The sequence below is a fragment of the Simochromis diagramma genome, unplaced genomic scaffold (assembly GCF_900408965.1).
Source record: "Simochromis diagramma unplaced genomic scaffold, fSimDia1.1 OVJJ01000685.1, whole genome shotgun sequence".
NCBI lineage: Eukaryota > Metazoa > Chordata > Actinopteri > Cichliformes > Cichlidae > Simochromis > Simochromis diagramma.
Window position 1 is genome coordinate 13744637 of NW_024387477.1, and position 22031 is coordinate 13766667.

Sequence of the window (22031 nt, forward strand, 5' to 3'; positions counted from 1 at the left end):
CATAAACCTGTAGACTGCTACTCAAAAGGTACCAAAGCAGAACTAGCTGCAGACCGGTACCACATCAATGGACAAGCAGTATTACAATTCTCTGTGGGCCATGTTGCATCTTACACCTCTTTCTTGCTGCTGCGGTGTGCACAATTTACATTACATGGTTTTCTAATACAAAAACTTCTGAGCTTTAAAGTGCTCCATATATACTAAATATCGTGTTTGGGGAAGGTTCGCATTTATTTTATACTTTTTGAGAAGGTTCTAAAAACGTATATGCCTAGTTTTACAAAAGAAACATTACTAGAATGAATGAAGTGACCCAAGACTAAAACTTCACAGACCTGATGTGCCTGAGAGGAACTTCAACACACTGGAGATGAGTGAAAGGACCAGTGGATATCTCATAGCCAGTGTATCAGATCAGTCATAAAAATCCAAATATTGGCACTTTATTTTAAACATCAAATATTACTAATCGTCACTGGTATTTTTGAATGTACAACGCAAACGATGAAGTTCACTTTTTTGTACAGCAGTCACTTCCTGGATGATTTCTGTTTGAGACTAAGCGACCTCATTGAGCCAAACACTTTCCTTCCCAAATCCCTCAGTGATCGGGAGCGCTGAAGGGGCAGCCGTGGAGGTGGAGAAGGAGAAAATGAAGGGGAGGAGAGAGGAGAGAGTGAATGGCAGCTGCCTTCTAGGCTCTGAGAACGAGAGAGGTTAAAGAGGCTGGCGGTGGAAGACAGCCGTTTGTCCTCCTCCTTCGCTCTCAGTAGTCTGACCCCTTCGTCTTTTCTGATTCCCATGCCACCATGCCCCACGTCCAAGGAGGAGACCCAGTGTGGCCGCTTTGTGGGCTCTTCGCTGTGGTTCCGAGGTACCAGCAAGCCCTGGGATTCACTCCTGAACAGAGCCCGCCTGGAAAGCTTGAGGCTTGAGCTGCGTCTCTCCCCATCATCTTTACCTCTCTTCTTTGAGAAGACAGGAGAGTTGTCTACTTTAGGCCTTTTGTCACCGCTGCTAGAAGCTTTAACCCTTCTGTGCTCTCTTCTCCAGCTTCCCACGCTGTTCCTTCTCCAGCCATAGCCATACTCTGCCCTGTCTATCTCCTCTCTTTCACTTTCAGACTCTTTGCTCCAGAGGCGTCCGTCAAAGCCCTTCCAGAGTTTGCTGGAGGACTTTTTGGATGTGTGAGCGGCTGCTCGCAACTTCTCCTCCTCCTCACGCCAAACTGAGCTGTAGTCCTCTCTCTTTGCATAACTGCTAACTGTTGCTGCCCTGATCAGCTTATGGGAGGCATGTTTTCCTCTGTAGAGCCCATCACCCTCCGCCCTCTTCTGCCTGCTGTTGCCCTCGCCTCCTCCACTGCTCTGCCGAAGTGATCCTCCTCTTGGTTGGATCCCGCCATGCTCAAAAGGAGAGGTCCTGGTATTGGTGCGGGGCAGGGAGCACTGGAATGGTGCATCTCGTCGGAAAACAGAGAGGGGAGTCGCACCCAGGGGGGATGGTTGGAGAGGGCGTGGAGGTGAGCGACCTCTTGGGGTAGGACGGGAGGCAGGTGAGGAGGCTGTGGAGGAAGGAAGGTCAGGTGTCTGTTGGTAGTGGGAGTGTGAGGAGTAGTGGGAGGAGGGAATGTGCATGGATTGGTAGGGGTGTATGGGGCTGCTGGAGTGTGAGAGAGGAGGGGTGAGGCTGGACTGAGACTGTGGAGAATGAGTGACACTGAGAGACAGCTGTATTGGTCTCTGGGGATTCAAGTCTGTCAGTCTAGTATAGTCATGTGACTGATCTGTTTGAGCTGTCAGGTGAGTTTTAGTGTGGCTTCTCATCTCACCTGCAGTATCTGTTGGGAAGCAGTCAATATCTAGCTCCACGCCTTGTTCCATGAGTCCAACTACAACAGCTCGAGACAGGCCAGAGAGGCGGGAGATCTCCTCCACCATGGGCGAGTCTTCACTTAACTTTGGACTGGAGTTGGACTCCTGGATCAAGCTGCTGCGCTGAGATCCGGGAGCTGATCCTGCATTTGTGCCAAACACTGGCTGTCCAGCCTCAGGTGGAGCACCACTGCTCCAGTCTAATGAGCGACAGAAAGCTGATGAGCCAAACCCAGAGCTGGCTCCAGACCCCAGTGGGACCTCAAGGGAGCTGCGGTGGCTCAGGCTGCTTGGACAAGTTGAAATGCGAGGACGAGGTCTCATTGCTGGGGTGGGTGTAGCAGAAGAATGTGATGAGGCAGAAGCGGTGGAATTGGCCGCAAAGTCTCTCCTCAGAGCTCCGTTTCTGGGATTGTCCACCAGCCCATGACCAGAATTTAAACCGGGAGTCAGGTTCAAGTTGAGGTTTAGATGCAGATTTATGTTTAAGTCTTCTCCGGTGGCTGAAGGAAGATTTCCCAGGTTGATTGAATTCCTGGTGCCCTTTTTTCCGGTGGTGCTAAGGCTGACTCTGGCTGAGTTCCCTAGCAGTGACTTAGAGGGTGTGATGTTGACGCCTGGCTGGGTGGAGGGTGTGCTGCGGCTCTCGAAGGCAGAAAGAGACTGGGTGGATCCGTGAGTTTTGCCAGGGGTGCAAAGGCCTCTGTGTGTGACTGGCCCAGGGGTGGCAGGTGAGGTGAGATCAGAGGTGGATTTTGCCCGACTGTGGTACTGGCGAGCCAGACGAGAGATGTACTGCTCCAACTGGGTGAAGGAGGGTGGAGTGGGAGGTTGCTGAGGCTGGAGAGGCAGAGCTGTGTCAGCATTTGACTCTGTGGGTTCATCATGCTGGGGTCCCTCAGGGCTCACAGAGGCTGACTGTTCTTGATTCTGGGTGGTGAAGAGGGGGCTTTGGAGGGCAACAGCATGCAGTGGGCTTGGGTATGAGTAAACCTCTTTGGTCCGACGGGACATCAGGTCTGTGCAGTAGCGGAGGTCAAGCTGGAGTTTTGAATTTTGGGAGCAGGAGGTGGAGGAGGAGGATGAAGGGTTGAGGAGCGGGAGGATGAAAGAAATCAGGGAATCGCCAAGTCCTGAACAAAGTTCAGACAGAAAGGTCAGACCAGTTGCTTCAAGGTCATTTGGGACTGTAAGAGACAGAGAGAGAGAAAAAAACTTTAGACTTCAGTGGACATTTTGAGGTATTTTCACTTACAGTTGAAACCTCATATCTACATGGACTGATTTACAAGATAGGGATCTATTGTTTGCACCAACTCACCAGAAACGGGCGTCTCTTCTGTTGGTTCGGCGTCCTCCTGGCTGTCCTGGAGTACAGGTTGCTGCAGCTGCACTGCACCTTCTGGCCACAGGAGGTCAGTGTTGTCAGCACACACAGGAACCTGCTCCCACAGCTTCAGGGGCCTGGCAGGGGCCACCGGTCCTCCATGGGCTGCGTCGCTGGACACAGAGTAGCAAGAGTCTGACAGGGAGCTGCCGCTCACTGAATAGAAACCTTGAAAAAGAGACACGGACATTTGTAAAAGAGGCATTTCTTTGTGGATTTTGAATGTTCTCCTCTCCTCCTTCTAGGTTCAGCTTCCTTCCACCATGCAAGGATGTACATTCAGGTTAATTATCAATTCTAAACTGGCCTGAGGTGTGAATGTGAGCACGTATATCTGTCTCTCTGAGTTAACCCCATAGTGAACTGGTGACCTGTCCAGGGTGTATCGCACCTCTCGGATAGACTCCATATAGAGAAAATAACTCGACTAAACCGATGACACACGAACTGTAGTTATCTTCCTTTTATTAAACACACAGAGGTATCTGACAGGAAAAGTAAACAAACCTGTAGATTTATTAACTAAATCCACCTCTTAATGAACTCTATTAGATATTTTCCTGGGCTGTAACTGCTCAAGAAATCACTTTAATTCAATGTTCCTTCGCTGAATGTGTGTCTCAAAGCTGTGACACTCCTCCATCCTGCTTTACATTTAGGATGAAGTTATAATCATGGTGTGTGGTAACATTTTTCCTCCAAACAACCAGATTTTGCCCCATCTGTCCACAGAGCATAGCCTCAAAAAACGCCGTGGCAAACAATAGCGGCTTTTGCATAGCGGTGGTTTCCCTCATGATTCCCACTACTTCCATGAACACTCATTAACCTGTAGTGATTTCTGCATACTGCCTCTCTTTTGCTCTTCTGTTACTCTTGGATTCTTTTTCACCTCGTTCAGGCTTGTACGTTGTGCTCTTACTGTGACGTTTTACAGGACGCCCACTCCTTTGAAAAGTAGCAGCGGCCTTGAATTGTATCCATTTTTAGGTAGTCGTGTTATAGATTAATGAACACCCAGATCTTCAGAACACCTTTTGCAATCTTTTAAAGCTCCCTGCGTCTCTAAAACATTTCTGCTAAAGCCCCATGGAGGTATATGATTGCAGTATGCTTCCCAGCGATCAATCTTTCTTAAGATGAGCAGACTTTGATATTTATGGCCTTCTTTAAAAAGAGAATCACCCCTACAGTCCACATTTCCAATCTCATCACCTTAACTGGAACAGCTGATTCAAAGGTTCGATTGCTTTTGTCAGCCTGCACTGTGAGCGGTATCTTATTAGCAGTCAAATACTCTTTGTCTCTTACTGTGACTTAGATGAAGCTCAGGCCACGGTTTATGAGTCAGAGCAGAGACATCAGTGCTTCCACAAGATTCACAATCCCTTCTGCATTCGGATAAATAGGTGAGTCAGTAAAAACAAGCTACCATCACCTATAGAAACTCAAACCTCGTAAAAATTCCAAAAGAAAAGCGTCACAGTGCAGAAACCACTGTTAGACATGCAGTGTGAGCCATGAACACTTAGACTTCTCCTGAAATTACATTTCTACTGACTAAAGAATAGACAAATAAAATTCATTTTGATTTAAAAAAAATCTCTCTATATATTATCATGTCTTTAGGTTTGATAGATTTTCCAGAGCATAAATAATAGTGGATTGAAAAGTGGGTGAGAGTCTATACCTGGCCAAGAAAAGCTTTCAGAGGAAGCAGAGAACGGATAAGAGTTTGAGGAGAGGCTAAAAAATGTTGACAGCAAGAGACAAACTGAGTGAGTCAGTGCCGAGTCACACAGAGTGCAAGCAAACAAAAGTAAAAAAGAGACGTGGTTAATGTTTCATGGAAATTCTCTCAAGGTGAGCTGTAGTTCTATCAGGAGGTGAGAAACTGTTGGATCATTGGACAGCTCAGCGCCGTTGTCTCAGCCGTCTGACATTTAAACCGCCCGAAAGAGGTGTTCAGGTGTGTAATTACCTGAACTAGGTCTGGAGTCGCTGTCCAGGGGGATCATACCATTAAGATCCGGGGTTGGGGGAGAAAGCAAGTCAGAGGGGGCATCCCAGGAAAGAGTGGACCAACGTGAGCTACTCCCTCTGCCCGATGAGAGGTGAGCTGTCCCGTCCCCTGAATTCCCCCCGCATTCCTCTGGGCTGCTCTGACAGGCGGTGTCGGAGGGAGAAGGATCCTAAAAAGAAAAGAAGAACAGTAGGTGACTATGGATGATTCATTCACACAGATAAAATGGAAGTAAGGGTTAAAACCACAATAAAAAATCAAAATGACACATGATCGTCATCAAAATGTTTGTCAGTGGACAACTGGAAAAAAACATGACTCATATTAAACATACTGGCTCTTGAGATTTTTTTTACTAAACTGCTGTTTGCAGGCCTAAAACTTAGCAAGCATAAAATAACGTTACTTTTTATGCATTTGTTCTTCAGTTGCAGGTTAGATACTGAAAATCCATAGCATACAGCAGGAGTGTGCAAATCTGACAAGAGTGATCGAATAACAACACGATTTTACCAGAAGTCGGGTATATTGATTTACTGTCACTTAAGATATGAGTGCAGCAAACATGAAGTAAATGGATGGACTGCTATCTAAATAAATTGCTTTACTGTTATTGGCTTCCCAAAACACTACAAGCTACACTTCACACACACATTCATACAGAAATGGATGCTTTGGGAGGCAAGTTAAAGTTCTTCCCAAGCATATTCCAGCATCCAACTGGAGGACTCAGGTATTGAACCACCAACCATCAATAAGAAACAGTGGAAGGAAAACTAGAGATTAAAGATCAGCTCTCATGGGTATATATTTGGCTAGTATTTAGTCATGGAAACTGCATTAGGTGCATCCATTCAGCTACTTGTTAACACAAATATCTAATCAGCCAACTGCATGGCAGCAGCTCAGTGCATTTAGACATGCAGACGTGGTTAATACAACCTGTTGAACCTCAAACTGAGCATCAGAATAATGGAAGAAAGGTGATTTAGGGAACTCTGAACGTGGCACGGTTTTTGATTCCATACAGGCTGGTCTCATTATTTCAGAAACTGCTGACTTACTGGGATTATTCAGCACATTCGTCTCCAGGGTTTAGAGAGAAGAGTTTGAAAAAGAGAAAATATGCAGCGAACAGTAGTTCCCTGGGAGAAAATGCTGCGATGATGTAAAAGATCAGAGGAGAATGGTCAGACTGCTTCAAGCTGACAAGAAGGTAACGGTAACTCAAATATCCACTCCTTACGACCAAAGTATGCGGAAGAGCATCTCCGAACACAAAACACATCCAGTGTGTTCTGCAGCTGCAGCAGAAGACCACACTGGGCGCTACTGCTGTCAGCCGAGAACAGGAAACTGTGGCTCTAAGTTGGACCAATTCACGAAATTGAACAGCAATCGATTGGAAAAACACTGTCTGGTCAAAAGATTTCTGCCTCTGCTCTGTTTGGATAGTAGGGTCCAAATTTCACACAATGAGTGAGAGCACGGATTCACCCTGCCTTGTATCGTTCAGGCTTCTAGTGGTGGTGTGATGGTGTGGAGGATATCTTCTTGGCACTTTTTGTGCATCATTTTAACACCGCAGCCTACCTGACCATGTTCATGCCTTTATGAGACAGTGCACCATCACCCATAAATTCACTCAAACGTCCTCCACACTTACCAGATCTCAATCCAATTGAGCACCTTTGGGATGTTGTGGAAAGGGGTAGAGTAGAAAAGCGCTATATAGGAGCCAGCTCATTTACCATAAAGCTTCATAAAGAATAATTTAATTAGATTAATACTCAAGTTTACCTAGTTGATAGATGCGTGGGGGAGAATAAAAAGCATGCAGAGGTCAAAACTTTCTGAATATGAAAAAAAAGAAAACCCTAAAAAAGGTTGGATAAAAACAGTGTTGTTACAAAAAAAAACTACAATATATTCCTTGGAAACCTAGTAAGTTAGAAGAAGAAAGTATTCTAGATGTTATTAAGCATTCAAGTATACTTTCCACCAGTGACAATAAGGATACTGCTTTAAAAACACAGCTTAACCCTCTGCATGTTTTGGTCCAGACCCGCGTGAAAGGGCTGTGCATTCACAATATCATTTACCAGCCACATGCTCCAGCAACGTCACACCACACTTACTGGAACAGTCAGAAATGAGGCCTTGTGCACAACAAGAACAAGAATAACAATCAGCCCATCAAGTTAGCAAAGTGCCTCCATTTTCCAGATTAGTAAGAGGGCAGAAGAGTAAACCCCCCCTTCACCCTCCTCCAAATCCCCAACCCATCCCTTTAGGACAGCAGCCAAAAGCCCCTGCATTAGTGTGATCAGGCCCAAACAACAGAAACACTGTGAGTGGTGCTGCTGATCAATCCTGTGGTTACTGAGGAAACAATACAGGTAGTGACTCACTGGGGTGACAGGAGAGGAGGGGGATTCAGAGGATAATGGGAGAAGACAGATGACGTAACAAAGAGCTGCCAGAGCGGCAGAAGGTAAAAAGGGGGATGGACTGTGGAGGAAAGAGAGAAGGAAGGAAACTGTGTGAGAGTTTCAAACTTTGACCAGTCTTCGGCTTATCTCTCCCTCTCAGGTCAGTGAGATCCTGTCCCCCTCCTCACTATTTTTTTTTTTGTTTCCCTGTGAATCTACAGCGAGTCGTGGCTGAGTGGGTGACCAAAACTAAGTGCGAGGGACAAAAAAAGAGACAGAGAAATAGCAGAGTGAGTCACTGAGCGAGTGAAGGCGGTGAAGGGAGAGTGAGGTGATGGGGGGGGCGGTTGCTGGGCGAGAGAGAGGGGCATCTTGAAGGACCCCCACCTCCCCCACAGGCCCCTTAACAAATAACCCTCCTCCTTCTGCTATAATATCCTTCGAGCCAGCCACCCTCTACTCACCATAGCTACAGCTGCTCGCTCTCTAACTCGCGTTCGCTTCTCCTCCCACACAGACCCACAACAGCACAACAGGCCTGGCGAAATATTTAACTCAATCCTCAGCCTGAACACACACACATAAAAACATGCAGTCCAATAGTGACGCGACTTCCTCTCACATGTATGATCTGAAAAATTCGACATTTTTAAAAGAGCATTAACTTATTCTGCCTGTGCAACGATGCGAAACGCGTTTTTTAAAAAGTCTCCTGAAAGGGTAAATATCTGCAACAAATCCGTGCCAGCAACACAAGGCCTTGCACACTACGGGATATATTGTTACACAGTGACTAGCACATGATCAAATCATTGGAGAGACGGGTGATGGTTCGCTCAGAGCTCTGTAATATGATAGTCCTGCATGTGAGGGAGGGGTGCACATAGAAAATGTATGGGTCGATGGGATAATAATGCTGCAGCGACTGCACAAGCCATACACTTCTTCTTAATAGGTGCATTATGTCATCAGCGAGAACGAATTGCAGCGGTTGGCTTGTCGAGACAGAATAATTTGGTCAAACAGTGTGGGACGGCGCGAGCGATCGGTGTGAAGAACTCGCACGGTGGTCTATTTATTGTTTCATACATTATTAATATGGTATTGAAATGTAAAGACAGCCCACACTGTGAATCTTCATCTTCACTCAGCTTTCAGGATCATCCTGAAAAAATTATCAATGTTACACACTTTTGTTGTTCTACTTGGAGATACCCCGAGGCACAAAAAGGGGGGAGATGAAAGCGGTCACTCCACAAGTGAGGGGGGCTAATGACTCACCATGTAAGATGATGCTTCCCAAACCTAATTTCAAGACAGCCTCCCTTCAATGAGCGCGCACACGGCAATGTAAACACTTCTCATTAGGACCTTATCTGAATATTATTCCCATCAGTTATTGATTTATCGACTCATGATTGAGCAGGTCGTCTACTAATAAGGAGGTCGGTGGTTCAATCCAACATGAGCATTACTGGGCAAGATACTGAACGCTGACTAACCCCTGATGTGTCCATCGGAGTGTGAGTGTGTAAACGTTAGGTTAAAAGTGCTTATCATTTAAAGCAGGGGTCTCGAACTCCAGTCCTGGAGGGCCGGTGTCCTGAAACTTTTCCATGTGTCCCTGTTGCAACACACCTGAAGCAAGAGTATAGAACTGGACTGCATGCTGAAGTGGCAACCCCTAACCCTACTCAAGTAAATGTAAGTGTTTTACTTCTAACAGTACTTTTATTGCACCATGTTCATTTACTCATGAGCTGCTGTAACATGAATCAAATGGCTGCATTGTCACCTCAGCATGCAGTCACGTTCTACAGGGTCTTGCTATTGACCTACTAATTGTATTCAGGTGTGTTGCAACAGGGACACATGGAAAAGTTTCAGGACACCGGCCCTCGAGGACTGGAGTTCGAGACCCCTGATTTAAAGAAACGTGAATATGTGACTGAGGCTTGTAGCAGTGCTGTTCAATACTGCCAAGTAAAGACAGGTCCAGTATGACTGATATCAGTACCCATACCTATAGTTTAAACTTATAAAGGCAGGCTAAATTATTAACTTAAAGTAATTTAGAGGATAGAAACAAAGTATCGATTCTGTCGCGCTAGTATCGATATGATACCGGTATCATTGGTATCGATACTACTGATATTTGGATCAACCTGCTCGTCTCTAGCTTGTAGTAAGAAAGCACTCTGTGTGTTTAATGTGAGTAGAAAAGCGTTATATGAGTATCACCGGCTGTTTGCGCTTAATCATGAAGCTCAAAGATATTCAGCTTTCTGCAAGAAACGACAGCTGATTTCCACATTTGACAAGCTTTAATCAGTCCTAAAAGATTTCCTTATTACAGTAGCTGCTGATTAATTTCCTGTCTATTAATTAATCGTTGCAGTTCTGCTGTGCGTGTGAATTAATTAAAGCTCTGCAGCATACTCCCTCCTTCTCCCACTCCTGTTCTCGATGTGTTATGTTCAGCGAGGAGATTTTTATTTTTAAACTCCGAACGGCAACGAGCCGGAATCCGCCACCGTGGCCTTGATGCTCATTTCGAAAGCAAAAAGTTATGTTTCTTCTAGTTTCCAGATTAGATGTCGTTTCAGTGACTCAAAGCTTGTTCTCTCCATACAACAGATTGCGCAGATCTGAATTATTCATAGTATTAATGCAAATTAAATGTGTTTTCTGTCCATTCTACAGAACCACTGCTCTGTTTTTTAAAAACATTTGTTCAAAAGCCGACATTCTTTAAAATACTCCCTCATTTTAAACTGCATTTTTCAGCACGGATGACACCACGGCCGTAACAGTCAGCCATAACCCTGATGTGCGCAGTTATGGCTTCTATCCTCCTCTTTCTGCTGCTAGAGAGAAAAAATGTGAATCATATTTCAAGAGTTTATTAAAAAAGAAAGAAAGAAAGAAAAAAAATCTAGTGTTGCGGTAGAGCACATTATGCTATGAGTCACCAAATCCTTGGCTTACAAAAAAGGCTGAACAACCAATGATTTCCAAAGTAATGAGTAGTGTATACAGGGAAAATGAATATAATGGGTTTACGTATAAAACTGTATGTTGATTCTAGTAAACAAAGCAGTAGGTAACCGTCAACTTTCCCCTCCTCGTTCCCTCTCCATCTGCAGCTACATGCTGCAACAAGACAGAAATTTGTTTCCCTTTTATGCAAATGTTGTTTTGTGTGTGCGTACCATGTTTACATATCTTTGTTTTGACCAAAAATTGGAACGTTACTACACTTGTGGGGACCAAGAACCCTTATGGGGACAAAATGCATGTCCCCACGAGTTTGTAGGCATTTTTGAGGCTCAAAATGTGGTTTTAGTGTCAGGGTTACATTTAGGTTATGCTTGTGGTTATGGTTATGGCTGGGAAAGCATTGTGTCAATTAGATGTCCCCATAAGGATATGAAAACACAAATGTGTGTGTGTGTGTGTGTTGGTGAAGGCCAGCCAGGGCAAAGGGCAGCGTGCCAGCCTGCTTGCTCTGCTACATCGGCAGCTCCCTTCAGAGGTGAGAATGAGCAATGCTGCTCGGCCTCTCCACAGGATTTCTCAGCACCACGGGAGGAACTACAGATGAGATGTTGGTGGGTGGGTGGTGAGGAAGGCGGCACGTTATGAGAAGCGCTTCCATGCGGATGCCCTCTCTCAGATGGGACTGCAAAAAAGCTCTCTCCCTTCACTTTTTATTTCAAGTGTTTTCCGCTTCTCCTCTGCAGACTATTTGTGGGGATACAATTTCATTTCACTCTGTCAAAAAATAAATAAATACAATATTCTGCAGATGTGACCTCAGCTGTAGCCTGGCTTAAACAGAACATGTATTAATATGCTGCAGGCTGCTGACTAATACCGCTCACTGGTATCAGGAACACATATTCACAGTGTAATAACAGGTTGTGCAAAGCCACCATGATGAAGCATTTGTTACTTTCTCAGAACGAGTGTTATTCCTGTAGCTGTCGACGGCATTGTTTCATATCACAGCAGACCATGGAAACAATCCGGAGATAACATATTTGGTGAAAAGTAGCAAGCACTGCTGGGCAGTTTGTTTGTAAAGCAGCGACCTTTAGTTCAGAGGAAAACAGGTCTGCACATAAACAGTATCTACAACAAAATCCCTTCTGTAAAGAATCTGTTTTTGTGAAACTGGGCGTCTGTGCAGTGGAGGTTACTGTGATGCTTCAGACTTGTGGGTTGTGGTGCTGCCTGGCTCTGAAACTATTTATCATTTTCATTAAAATGTAACGTAAATTTGGCATTTGCTCAAATTCCAGCCTGAACCCATCACCTGTTTGTCAAGTCTGGAAATGTTCCAGGTATAATCCACATTGTACAAAGTAACACACCACTTCATGTGCAATGCAGTGAAGTTTCAGATTACTTTTGCTTATTTTTGGTATTAAAGTTGCTGGAAAAATGTTTGTTTTATTTATTTATTTTTTAAATGGCTGTGAATACCATAAAAAAGGTGTTTAAACTTGAAGGCAGTCATTCCAATCAATGTCCATCCATCAATGTTTTCTAGCATATAATGACTGATTTTCATGTTGCATGTCTCCTTTAACCAACAATCAAAAACCAGAAAATATTTCTTTAATATCAAAAGACAAATTTAACAAGTTGAAACAGTGATCATGTCTAATATTTTCAACATTATATTTCTGTTTATAGCACTGGTCATCCTCTTCCTGTGCCCTCTTGCCCATTGCCATTTTACATTTATTATGTTTTGTTAAAAACACACACACACACACACTGATGGATGCACCCACAGTCATCTTAATCATCTCATTTTTGGCCGATTTTACATCTTGATGACTCCTCAGCTTTAAATGTAGATCACCAATAACGGAGCAGACCAGCTACGGCCCCGGGGCCCATGCCTCAGGATGAGACCTGTTCTCATCCTGTCCTCCTGTATCAGCCTACATGTCAACCCACATTCTCCACACAAAAGACCTGCATATCCATTTCAGGGCAGGTTTGGGGAAATGGGGTTAAATGGGTGTTTAGAGACAGCCTAACCCTCTTCAGGTTGGTCACACTCCACTGAACATACACACTTTAAAAAAAAAAATAGGCAGCGCACTTTTTAGACAAAAAGTGGAGGGGCTGGTATTTAGAATGTGATCAGAGTAATTGTAAATGCAAACGGAGAGCCAAAGTGACCTTTGGAGAGCTTATGGTCCTGAGCCAAAAAATGCAGCGCTGGCTTGTGTATTAATACCTGCACCTGATTTGAGCGCCACATGTTTCTTTCTAACCATGAGGCAGGGCACAGAGCCAGAGCTGGTCCCGGTTTCCTGACCTCAGTGACATTTGCTCCATGTCACACACACACACGCACACACACTGCATGCCTGGCTTGATCTCTGGCACCATCACATTCAATTGAGTATTCAGCTCTCGGCACAGCCGTGCGCTCGAGGCAGCGATAAAATCTGTCTAGTGAGTCGCAGAGGGACTGGCTTTTTGGCAGATCACCATCAGCCCCTCATTCATATTTAATCATCTGTCTGTGGATCCGACCTGTGAGCTGACAGACGTACTGACTGACCTGTTGCCGGCGGGATGTCGCAGAGCCATGCTCGGCATCCATTGCGCCGCTTTCCGAGGTCTCTCTCCCCTCCTCCTCCTCCTCCGCCGCCCGTGGATCCTCAGCGTTGGCGGCAACGGGCGGTCGATCCTCCAGAGCGGCGTCCACCATCTCCAGGTGTTTGCACCTGAGCACCTCCAGCTCCATCACTCCGGCCAGCGTCGCTTTGAGGCGCTCTCCGATGCGGACGCGCTCGGTGCCCGACCAGAGCGAGTTCACGCATCCGCGGCGGGCGGCCATCCTCCTCAGGGCGCACCGCTGACCACCGCTCAGTTACCGCGCACCGGGATAAGGGAAGGAACGGACTAGGGTCCAGCACCAGGTAGAGCCACACAGGTCCGAATGAGGGATTTCAACATAGCAGCTGCTTGGTTTAACGCAACATCAAGGATAGCGGCTCATTCTAACGTGCAGTGCAGCCTCGCGGCTTCAGGCAGCCCCGCTGACTGACTGACACAGGGCTGGAATTAATGAATCCACCGGCAGACTGAAGACACCTCAACGAGCCATGACTCATACTATCCCAGGTTTTCATTTCCGCTCGACATTATCCATTTTTCCTTCCCCTGTCACTTTAAAGCTCGCAGGTCCGCCGGAGTTGTCCGCAGCGCTGGACTCCGTGCGCTGCGTCCCCAATGAGACAATGCAACAGAGAGGCAGCGATAGCGTTACATGTGGGAGCAGGCAGAGGGAGAGGGGAAGGAGGAGCCAGTGTGCAGGAGCTGCACACGGATTGGACGACCAAGTTTTTTCGAACGGACGCAAGAAAATTCCCAGAGTGTCCAACTTCAGCGCGCAGGATCGCAGAGGACAGATGCACTGTTTCCTCAAGTGTTCATCCAACTATAGCAGTAGAAAACACCCCCAGCACCCACGCTCCGAGCAGCACACTGTGCACATAATCAGCAGGGTCGTTTCTCTGCTCCACTTTTTAGCCCATGTTTTGACCCCTAAACTGATTTTTTTTTTTTTTTTAATGTAGAAAAGTTGAATTTTTAATGCGCTGCAAGTGTTTTTTTTCCATCGGCTATAACTTGAAACTTGCACGTATTTCATCTTAAAAGCTGCAGCTATGCAAGATTTTATCATCTCTGCAAGATGGGGAGTAGAGCTGCGATAAGAAGCCACGTGACCCAGTATGAACAGCTTTATTTGCCTGCGTTGACGTTTCTGTAAGAAAAGTAGAATTTTAACTCCATTACATTTAAAACTAAGAGTCTTTGTTCTACTTTAGAAGCTCACTAGATAAACACCTTTTGTGTAAAATGCTGTCTTGTCATGTGACTTCAAACAATATTAGATATTGAGGAATGTGTGACTAATTTAATAAGAAGATATTGCAGCAGTAATCTGATTACTTTGAGGAGTGCTTTTCTTTGAGATATAATGTGTATAATGTTAATGTGGCTATTTTTCTTCACTGATACATTGCATAGAGTTGAATACTATAATCCGATGCCTGCATTAGTGAAATCTATACTCTATAGTCTTATTGAATGCACATATCAAAGGACGATCTTTGTATTCCAAGCCTAGTCTTTAAGCAGTGACGTTGCATTTATCCCTTCTATCGCATGTAACTCTATAGCTAAACAGCGCACATGAGAGATGCTGCTCACCCACACAGAAGCCTGCATTTGCTCTGTCTGATTACGCCTCCTGTCATTTGGAGTGTTGCTGACATTTACCTACCTATTTCCACTAAACATTATGCTTTAGAATAATTGCAGGGTAAATAAATGAAAGCAGCTGTGTTTGCCATCCATCCAGTTTCTTTCTCCCGGGTTTCTTATCCGTCTAATTCAGGATTTGGGGTGGGTGGAAGGCGGGGATGAGAGTGGAACATATCCTAGTTGTCACATGTGATACGCTAATAGTCAAATAGCTTCAAGTTTTAAAAGCTGCTTATACTTTCTTATATGTATAGTAATAAATCATTATAGTTTACGACCTTCTGCTAACATAAGGAAGAGACTGAGCACAGGAATTGTGCTGAAGCAGCTTCACAAAAATAAAGTTCCTACGTGTGGTGAATGAGGGTTACCAATGGTTACCAGTCAAGGTGAATCAGGCCCCCTCTCTGGGGGCAAAGTTTGACCTTATATGGGAAAAAATTCACAACAAAGTTTTTATCCTCTTCTTTTCTTGGGGAAAAAATGCACAGCTAACACAAAAGTGCTATAGTTTCAGCATCGTTGACACTTTCATGATATCTACTAGTAAAAGTATGCACTCTGCAAAAAGGGTCTTTCCCTAATGTTTGTTTGCTTGCCTGTTTTTTGTACTCTAGGGTCTTTATTTTACAATATGAAGTTCCTTGAGGTGACTGTTGTTGCAAATTTGTGTTAAACAGATACAACTGAACTGACTTGTTTGTCACTTTTGTGGTTTTCTTGCAACTAAACAGTTTGGATCTTTTAAAATCTTCATTTATTTTGTGATGACAAATAGCATAATCCTAAATTACCTTGTGCTGAGTGACATTCAGTGACCTCTGAGCACTATTTGCTCTCAGAGTGAGCTACCCTGGCCAGTCTGCTGTGTTTACTGTATGTGACATGTGGGCAGCTTGGAGTTGGCAGGCATGGGAGGAGAGGATGCCAGAACGGAGCAACACGGGATCCACCCACAAGTTTCAGTTGTCTTACTACAGAAGAAGGTTAAAGCCTCAGAAAAAATAATATTGTGTCATGAATCAATTTTTTTTTTAATCTGAAAGAAATCTGAGATTAAATCAGAATTCACAGGAAACAGTCAGAATTATGACTTTATTCTCATCAATCAGATTTTTTTTCTTTAATTTCTGACTTTTTCTCTAAAATCTGACTTTCCTCTGAAGTCTGACTTCTCAGAATCCAGATTTAAACTCAACATTTCAACTTTAATCTCAGAATTATGATTTTCTTTTCTCACTTTATTCTAAAAAATATTGAGAATAGCCTAGTGATATAATAAATGAGAGTAAAGTCAGAAATCATCTCTCGAAATGAGAATTTTGACTGTTTCTCAGCGTTACATTTATTTATTTATTTTTTAAAATTCTGACTCTGTTAGTTGGATTTATATTCTTTTAAATGTACTTCATAAAAATTTTAAAAAGCATAAAGTCGTCAGTTTGGGGGGACAAACTGACAAGAGTTTTTATCACTCCACTAAGAATGAAGCCACTGGGGAAAGTGTCATGATAGGCATAGGTGAGCGTCTCCTCTGCAGTGCAGGGGATCTTTGGGCTACCTTCCATCCAGCAGAGGGCAATCTTTATCCAGAGTAGAGCAGCTGTCCATTGCTGCATGAGCTCCTTAAAGAGAAATGCATTGTTCATAACTCAGCTGACAGTTTATTCACAATGGTTTCCACAAAATCTGAACTCACATTTTTGTATAACGAAATATAGTTAAATTACAGTCTTTGTGGAACCAACATAAATAGCTGTCACTGTGATGATACTTGCTGAACTCTTGTTGCAAAATACTAGTTTTAGCTCCATAACAAACTGACAACTCCAGTAAATTCAGGAGGGAAGCAGCTTTACATGCAGATTTTAGAGCTTCCAAAAGAAAATAGAAAGAGAAGTGTAAAGAGACTGAATAAATCAAAATAATACAGCCCCAGTTAATATAATGATAATAATAACACTAATAATAATAATATTAAAGTTTATGTGTAAAGCAGAATTGCAAAGTGCTTCTGGCAAACAAAGAATAAAAGAACAAACTAAGAGAAAATTATAAAAACAATTTACAAATCAGTTAAAATGGGCCACACAGCATTCAAAAATGACAATACGAAGAAGATACAGTGTGACCTGCTGTAATAACTTAAAATGAAGACAAAAAACTATCTAAATGTTAAAAGAATCAGCAGAGTATGCCAAAAATCTACACAAAAACGGATACCAACAGATATCATATACATGATATAAACAAGTCTTTGGCAGTGATTTAAAAGAAGACGCTGATGAGGCAAATCAGACTTCATCAGCCTGTCAGTCAACAACTGATGAAGCTGGACAGCCAAAGCACAATCGCCCTTTGACTTTAGATGTGATGTGGAAACAAGTACAGATTTCTGCCTGAGGATCTAAATGAATGTCTCTGTGTCCATATGTGTGAAACACACACAGCACTTAAAAAGGTAATAAGATAACATTTGGAGCTTGCAGATGTTGCAGACATGAGTTACACAGTGCTTCCTGTAATTAGAAGCACACAGGATCAAGTCACTGTCATCATTGGTGCTGGCCATTGTTAGTCAAGGGTAAAAGTTTAGCTTAACGTGGGTTAAATGTTCTAAAGATGACCATGGTGTCCTACGTCAGACACTAAGTGAAAGGATAGAAGTATGGCTCATCTAGTTTTTGAGTGTGACAGTTTGGGTTGTGCAGCTTTGTTTAGGAACCTCTGCTTCTCTTGGAGGCGGGCCTCCTTCGTTACGCTGTGTTCTTCACATAGTGTCCTCCTCTGTGTACGTGACAGCAGCACCGAAATCACAAGCCGACGTGAGAACACTCAGAGAGATAGCCAGTATGTGTGAATCTGTTCTGAAGAGGACACACACACACACACACACACACACACACACACACACACTCACCTCTGCATCCATACACACTTCTCCCCGGGACGAGGAGCGTGTCCTTGTTTGCTGGTGTCACATTTCGACTCCTCCCAGCCCACGCACCCTATAAAACGCGAGTGGTCACCTCAGCTCGTCGGGGTTTGCTTACTTCCACCCGAGGGGACTCTGTCGTTAGCCCGGGCGAGACAGCCTCCATCACCACCGGCCTCTGCGAAACACTCAACAAAACCAAGCACACATGGCTCCTTTTGAGAAATCTGTGGAAACGGTGCCCTTCAAGCAGAGGAAATGCCTCAGTAGGACAATTTGGTTGACCTTTCACTGAGTGGATGCTGTTTTTAAAGCATGTGTGTAAAATATGGTCTTCAAATTATTATTATTTTTTTCTCTAGCAACAAGAAAAAATGAAGTGTGCAGCATTCGGTCTAAATTCCCCAACAAGCTGCCTGTAAGTTGATTCAGACTAAGATGTTTTAAAGACATAATAGATGCGTGTTGTTGAACTTCCTGTTAAAGCAGACGTGTTTTTGCTTTTAGGTGATTGTCGAACGTTACATCCGTGAAAGGACCCTTCCCCTGTTGGACAAAACAAAGTTCCTGGTTCCCTATGAGCTCACCTTGGGTCAGTTCCTCTGCCTGCTCAGGTACGTCATCTGTGACTCACAGCAGGTTCTTTTGTTCTGATTTTTAAAGCCCTTTTCTTCTCCTGCAAGTTGTCAGATTTGTCATTCTTCGCCATTCCTCTGCCTCCCTCACATTCTGTCTTCCTTTGTCCTAAAAATCTCAGTCTGCCTCTCCAACTGTCTCCCCTCCAGGAATAAAATCGCCCTGGACTCCACCCAGGCTCTGTTTCTCCTGGTGGCGGAGAAGAGCATGTCTTGCATGTCTTCCAACATGGGGGAGGTGTATACCCGCTACAGAGATGGTGACGGCTTCCTGTATATCACCTATGCCTCTCAGGAAATGTTCGGAGCTCCTCTGCAAGCAGCCAAGCGGCCCTGCTGAGCCTGAAAAGTGATAAAACGAACTGATTTGTGACCAGTGGAGACACCACACAACCAAACCTGGGGAAAAAAGGACAAACTGAGCCAAAGCAAGACTGTTCCTCCCCCCCAAAGAGCACATCTGTCTACCTCATGAAACCTCCCTGGACTTAAAGAGATAACACAAGTCTGTGGTAAAGACTCAGATTTGGTTTGGGGTAACAGGACTAATTATATTTAAGGGTTTCTATTAAAAGATATTCAGTATATAAAGCTTTTTTTTTTTTAAATTAAGAAAAAAATGTAAGATTTTTCTTTTTAATTTGAATGTTTGGTGTGTATTTTGTCTCTTTAAACATAAAAAAAATGTCTTTCTGTTGAGTTTCAATGCAGATAAACCAGTGTTTGTGTTTGTGGCAGCACTTTCCACCCCCTCCACCAGACAAAATCAGGTTAAACATTGTAACTTATAAACACTTATATGAAATCTTCCTTCTGCCCATCCCCATCTTCCCTCAAGAATGTGAAACTGTCCAGAAAACATCTTCATTACAGGAAATATTGAAGCACTCCTAGAGGTACATTTGAAGCTGCTCTGATGTGTTCTTAAATCACCAAAAAATAAAATTTTGTCCCAATAAATTATTGGCCTTGTGTGATATTTCCTACACAGATTCTAAGAATACAATTTCTTTTAAATAAGGAGAAATCATCTGGAAGAACATGATTTATTGATAGAGAAATTGATGTATTTGGCAGTTAGACTCCGATGACCCATCATGGCAGAACAGAATCCCAGTGGTGATCGGATATAGAACAGGAGTCTAGGTGCTGGTGAAGATTAAGACTGAGGCTTGGATGAAGCTCTCACTGAATTGTCTGCTAGGTGGAGATGGGGAGGAGGTGGGTTACACGAATGAGTCTGAAAGGGAGAACGACAGAGAGCGTAGATTTAAACAACGCAAAGTGGATACTGATTGGCTCTAAGAAGGCAGGCAAGAAGATAATTGGACTAGAGTAATGATGACAGTATTGAGATTGACTGTATTGAAAAGCAGTAGTGATGAAGAGAACAGCAAAGCAGCCTAAAACCCAGGAAGGCAGGCAAATGAGTGATTGCAGATCTTCCTTTCTGAACTCATGCATAAGACACGCAAGATTTTTGAGGTGCTGAGTAAGACTGTAATTTCAATTACAGTTGAAATTACAGATCTGGTTCATTTTGATGGCAAGAAAGGCAAGTGAAGATTTCAGGCTTTTACCTTTGGAAGTTTTTCGGATATCCTTGTTTAAAGATTGCATTCAGTGTGCAGAAAAAGTAGGCACACATCTTAAAAAGTGTCCAATATATGAGGTTTATTCCACAGGTCATTAAGGATGTTCAAACTATACTAATGCTGACTTGACTTATATAAGATGAGTATTTAATAGCTGCACATCTTACAGTTTGTACTCACACATAGGCTACAGGTGCTTCATTCCAAGTGGGCCTCCACATGACTGTGTTACATAAGCCTGACCCAGTCAGCTCCCTGCTGGGGTCAGCATGTCAGAGGGTTGACGTGGAGTGAAAGAGAGTCAGGGGCATGGCTGGAATACAGATGAAAAACAAAGAAGCAGTAGCAGAAAACAGTGGAAGGCAAGGAAGGAAGAGGCGAAAAGGGTGACGTCCTGACAGAGGAAGGCAGGAAGACGGAAACAATGTAAAGGAGAGATATACAGTGTGGAGGAGCGGCTATCCAAACACAGTGTACAGAGGCACAGGGATGCAGAGCCAAACAGCCTCTCTCTTCACACCAGCCTGGGCATTCCAGCAGCTTTCTGTCAGTAAATTATCATACCTGAACAGGGGGAACTCTAGAGCTGCTGCCAGCTGGAAATGATCTGCTTGAACCGGGGAGGATCCCGACTTTTCAGGGGGAAGTTAATGTTTTTGGCTCTGTTTTATTTACAATTAAAAGAACATCAGAAGCAAAGGAGCTTCAGTAAATTCCAATATTTTCATAGTAAATGGAAAAAAATTCTTTCTAAATTGCATTTCTTTTCCATTTTAAAGGTGGCCACAAATTATGCTTTATGTTAAATTTTAGGAATCTCTTGGTATCTCTGATTGGCAGAATAATCCAGTCACGTTTCTTAACTAATGATTTCTTTCCGATTTTATTAGTTATCCTTTTTTCCTCTTTTTGCATTAGTTTAATGACAAGGCTTGTATTTTGATCTTTATCCTGTGATAGTGATGCAGTGGCTGAAATTCAGGATCAGTGGTTTTTACAACAGTTGTTATATTAAACAATATTTTTGTGCCAGAGAACAAAAAGAAATCCATCTTAAAAGAGTTTTTACCTCTTTAATGGGACACAACAAACAAGCATCCGCTTTTGGTTAAATTCATTTTGTTTGCAGACACAGTGATGCAACCAACAGTACAATCAGGTGATAAAGTTGCGCATCCTTAAAACGCGCAGCTTATGTCCGTAAGTATTTGGACAAAAAAACCCCATGGACATCACCAGATGCGGTCTTCATGGTTAAGATGTTGCGTCAGGCCTTTACTGCTTTCAGTTTTGTTTTGAATAGCTGAAAAGCACGCTCTGTTGACCTGAGAACAGGCGACTCACTGGGCCACTGACGAACATCTGATCAGTTTTGCAGCGTTTGGCTGAATCTGAGCAGAGCATAGAGCCCTGCATAGTTTACAGTTGATCCTTTTACTTCTATCAGCAGTCACATCATTAATAAACACTATGACCTGGTTCCACTAGGCGCCCATGTCATAACACTGCCTCCACCATGTTTGACAGATGGCATGGTATGCCTTAGATCACAAGCCTTTTCTCTTCCTACTGTTCTGGACCAAGTTTATCTCTTATCTGTTCATTTACCTTGTTGTAAACTCCCTTGACAATGATATTCCTACCTCATAATGAGTGTTTTTGAATCCAATCATGCACTTAAACTGTCTTTTGTGGTGTATTAGTGGTGCTGAGCAGCCCGGTGCTGTCACACTTTTTACACATGTACCAGATTAAAGTTAGTGTTCTCTCCCTGATTGGTTTATTTGGATGTTTCAGCTTAACCCTTGGAGATCCCTAAAAAATCCATCCACCTTGGTCCCTAATGGA

General features: G+C 43.7%; 2 protein-coding genes across 2 annotated transcripts; one reads left to right on the forward strand and one right to left on the reverse strand.

Annotated features, from left to right (window-relative positions):
• Positions 1-123: 123 nt before the first annotated feature.
• On the reverse strand, positions 124-13979 carry si:ch211-168f7.5. Its single transcript, XM_040016043.1, has 4 exons — positions 13307-13979; positions 5246-5456; positions 3199-3432; positions 124-3064 (listed from the first exon to the last, which is right to left on the reverse strand). The coding sequence occupies exons 1-4, from the start codon at positions 13583-13585 to the stop codon at positions 534-536; spliced, it is 3255 nt and encodes a 1084-aa protein (XP_039871977.1). The 5' UTR covers positions 13586-13979; the 3' UTR covers positions 124-533.
• Positions 13980-17853: 3874 nt separating this feature from the next.
• map1lc3cl (microtubule-associated protein 1 light chain 3 gamma, like) lies at positions 17854-19562 on the forward strand. The gene is made up of 4 exons (XM_040015528.1): positions 17854-18219; positions 18316-18371; positions 18461-18567; positions 18739-19562. The coding sequence occupies exons 1-4, from the start codon at positions 18162-18164 to the stop codon at positions 18926-18928; spliced, it is 411 nt and encodes a 136-aa protein (XP_039871462.1). The 5' UTR covers positions 17854-18161; the 3' UTR covers positions 18929-19562.
• The last annotated feature ends 2469 nt before the right edge of the window (positions 19563-22031 follow it).

Coding starts and splice junctions, on each gene's coding strand:
- si:ch211-168f7.5 (XM_040016043.1), bottom strand. CDS start 13,585: ATGGCCGCCCGCCGCGGATGCGTGAACTCGCTCTGGTCGGGCACCGAG. Junction 5,457..13,306: donor CGACATCCCGCCGGCAACAG/GTCAGTCAGTAC, acceptor TTTTCTTTTTAG/GATCCTTCTCCCTCCGACAC. Junction 3,433..5,245: donor CGACTCCAGACCTAGTTCAG/GTAATTACACAC, acceptor CTCTTTTTCAAG/GTTTCTATTCAGTGAGCGGC.
- map1lc3cl (XM_040015528.1), top strand. CDS start 18,162: ATGGCTCCTTTTGAGAAATCTGTGGAAACGGTGCCCTTCAAGCAGAGG. Junction 18,372..18,460: donor AATTCCCCAACAAGCTGCCT/GTAAGTTGATTC, acceptor TTTTGCTTTTAG/GTGATTGTCGAACGTTACAT. Junction 18,568..18,738: donor CAGTTCCTCTGCCTGCTCAG/GTACGTCATCTG, acceptor TCTCCCCTCCAG/GAATAAAATCGCCCTGGACT.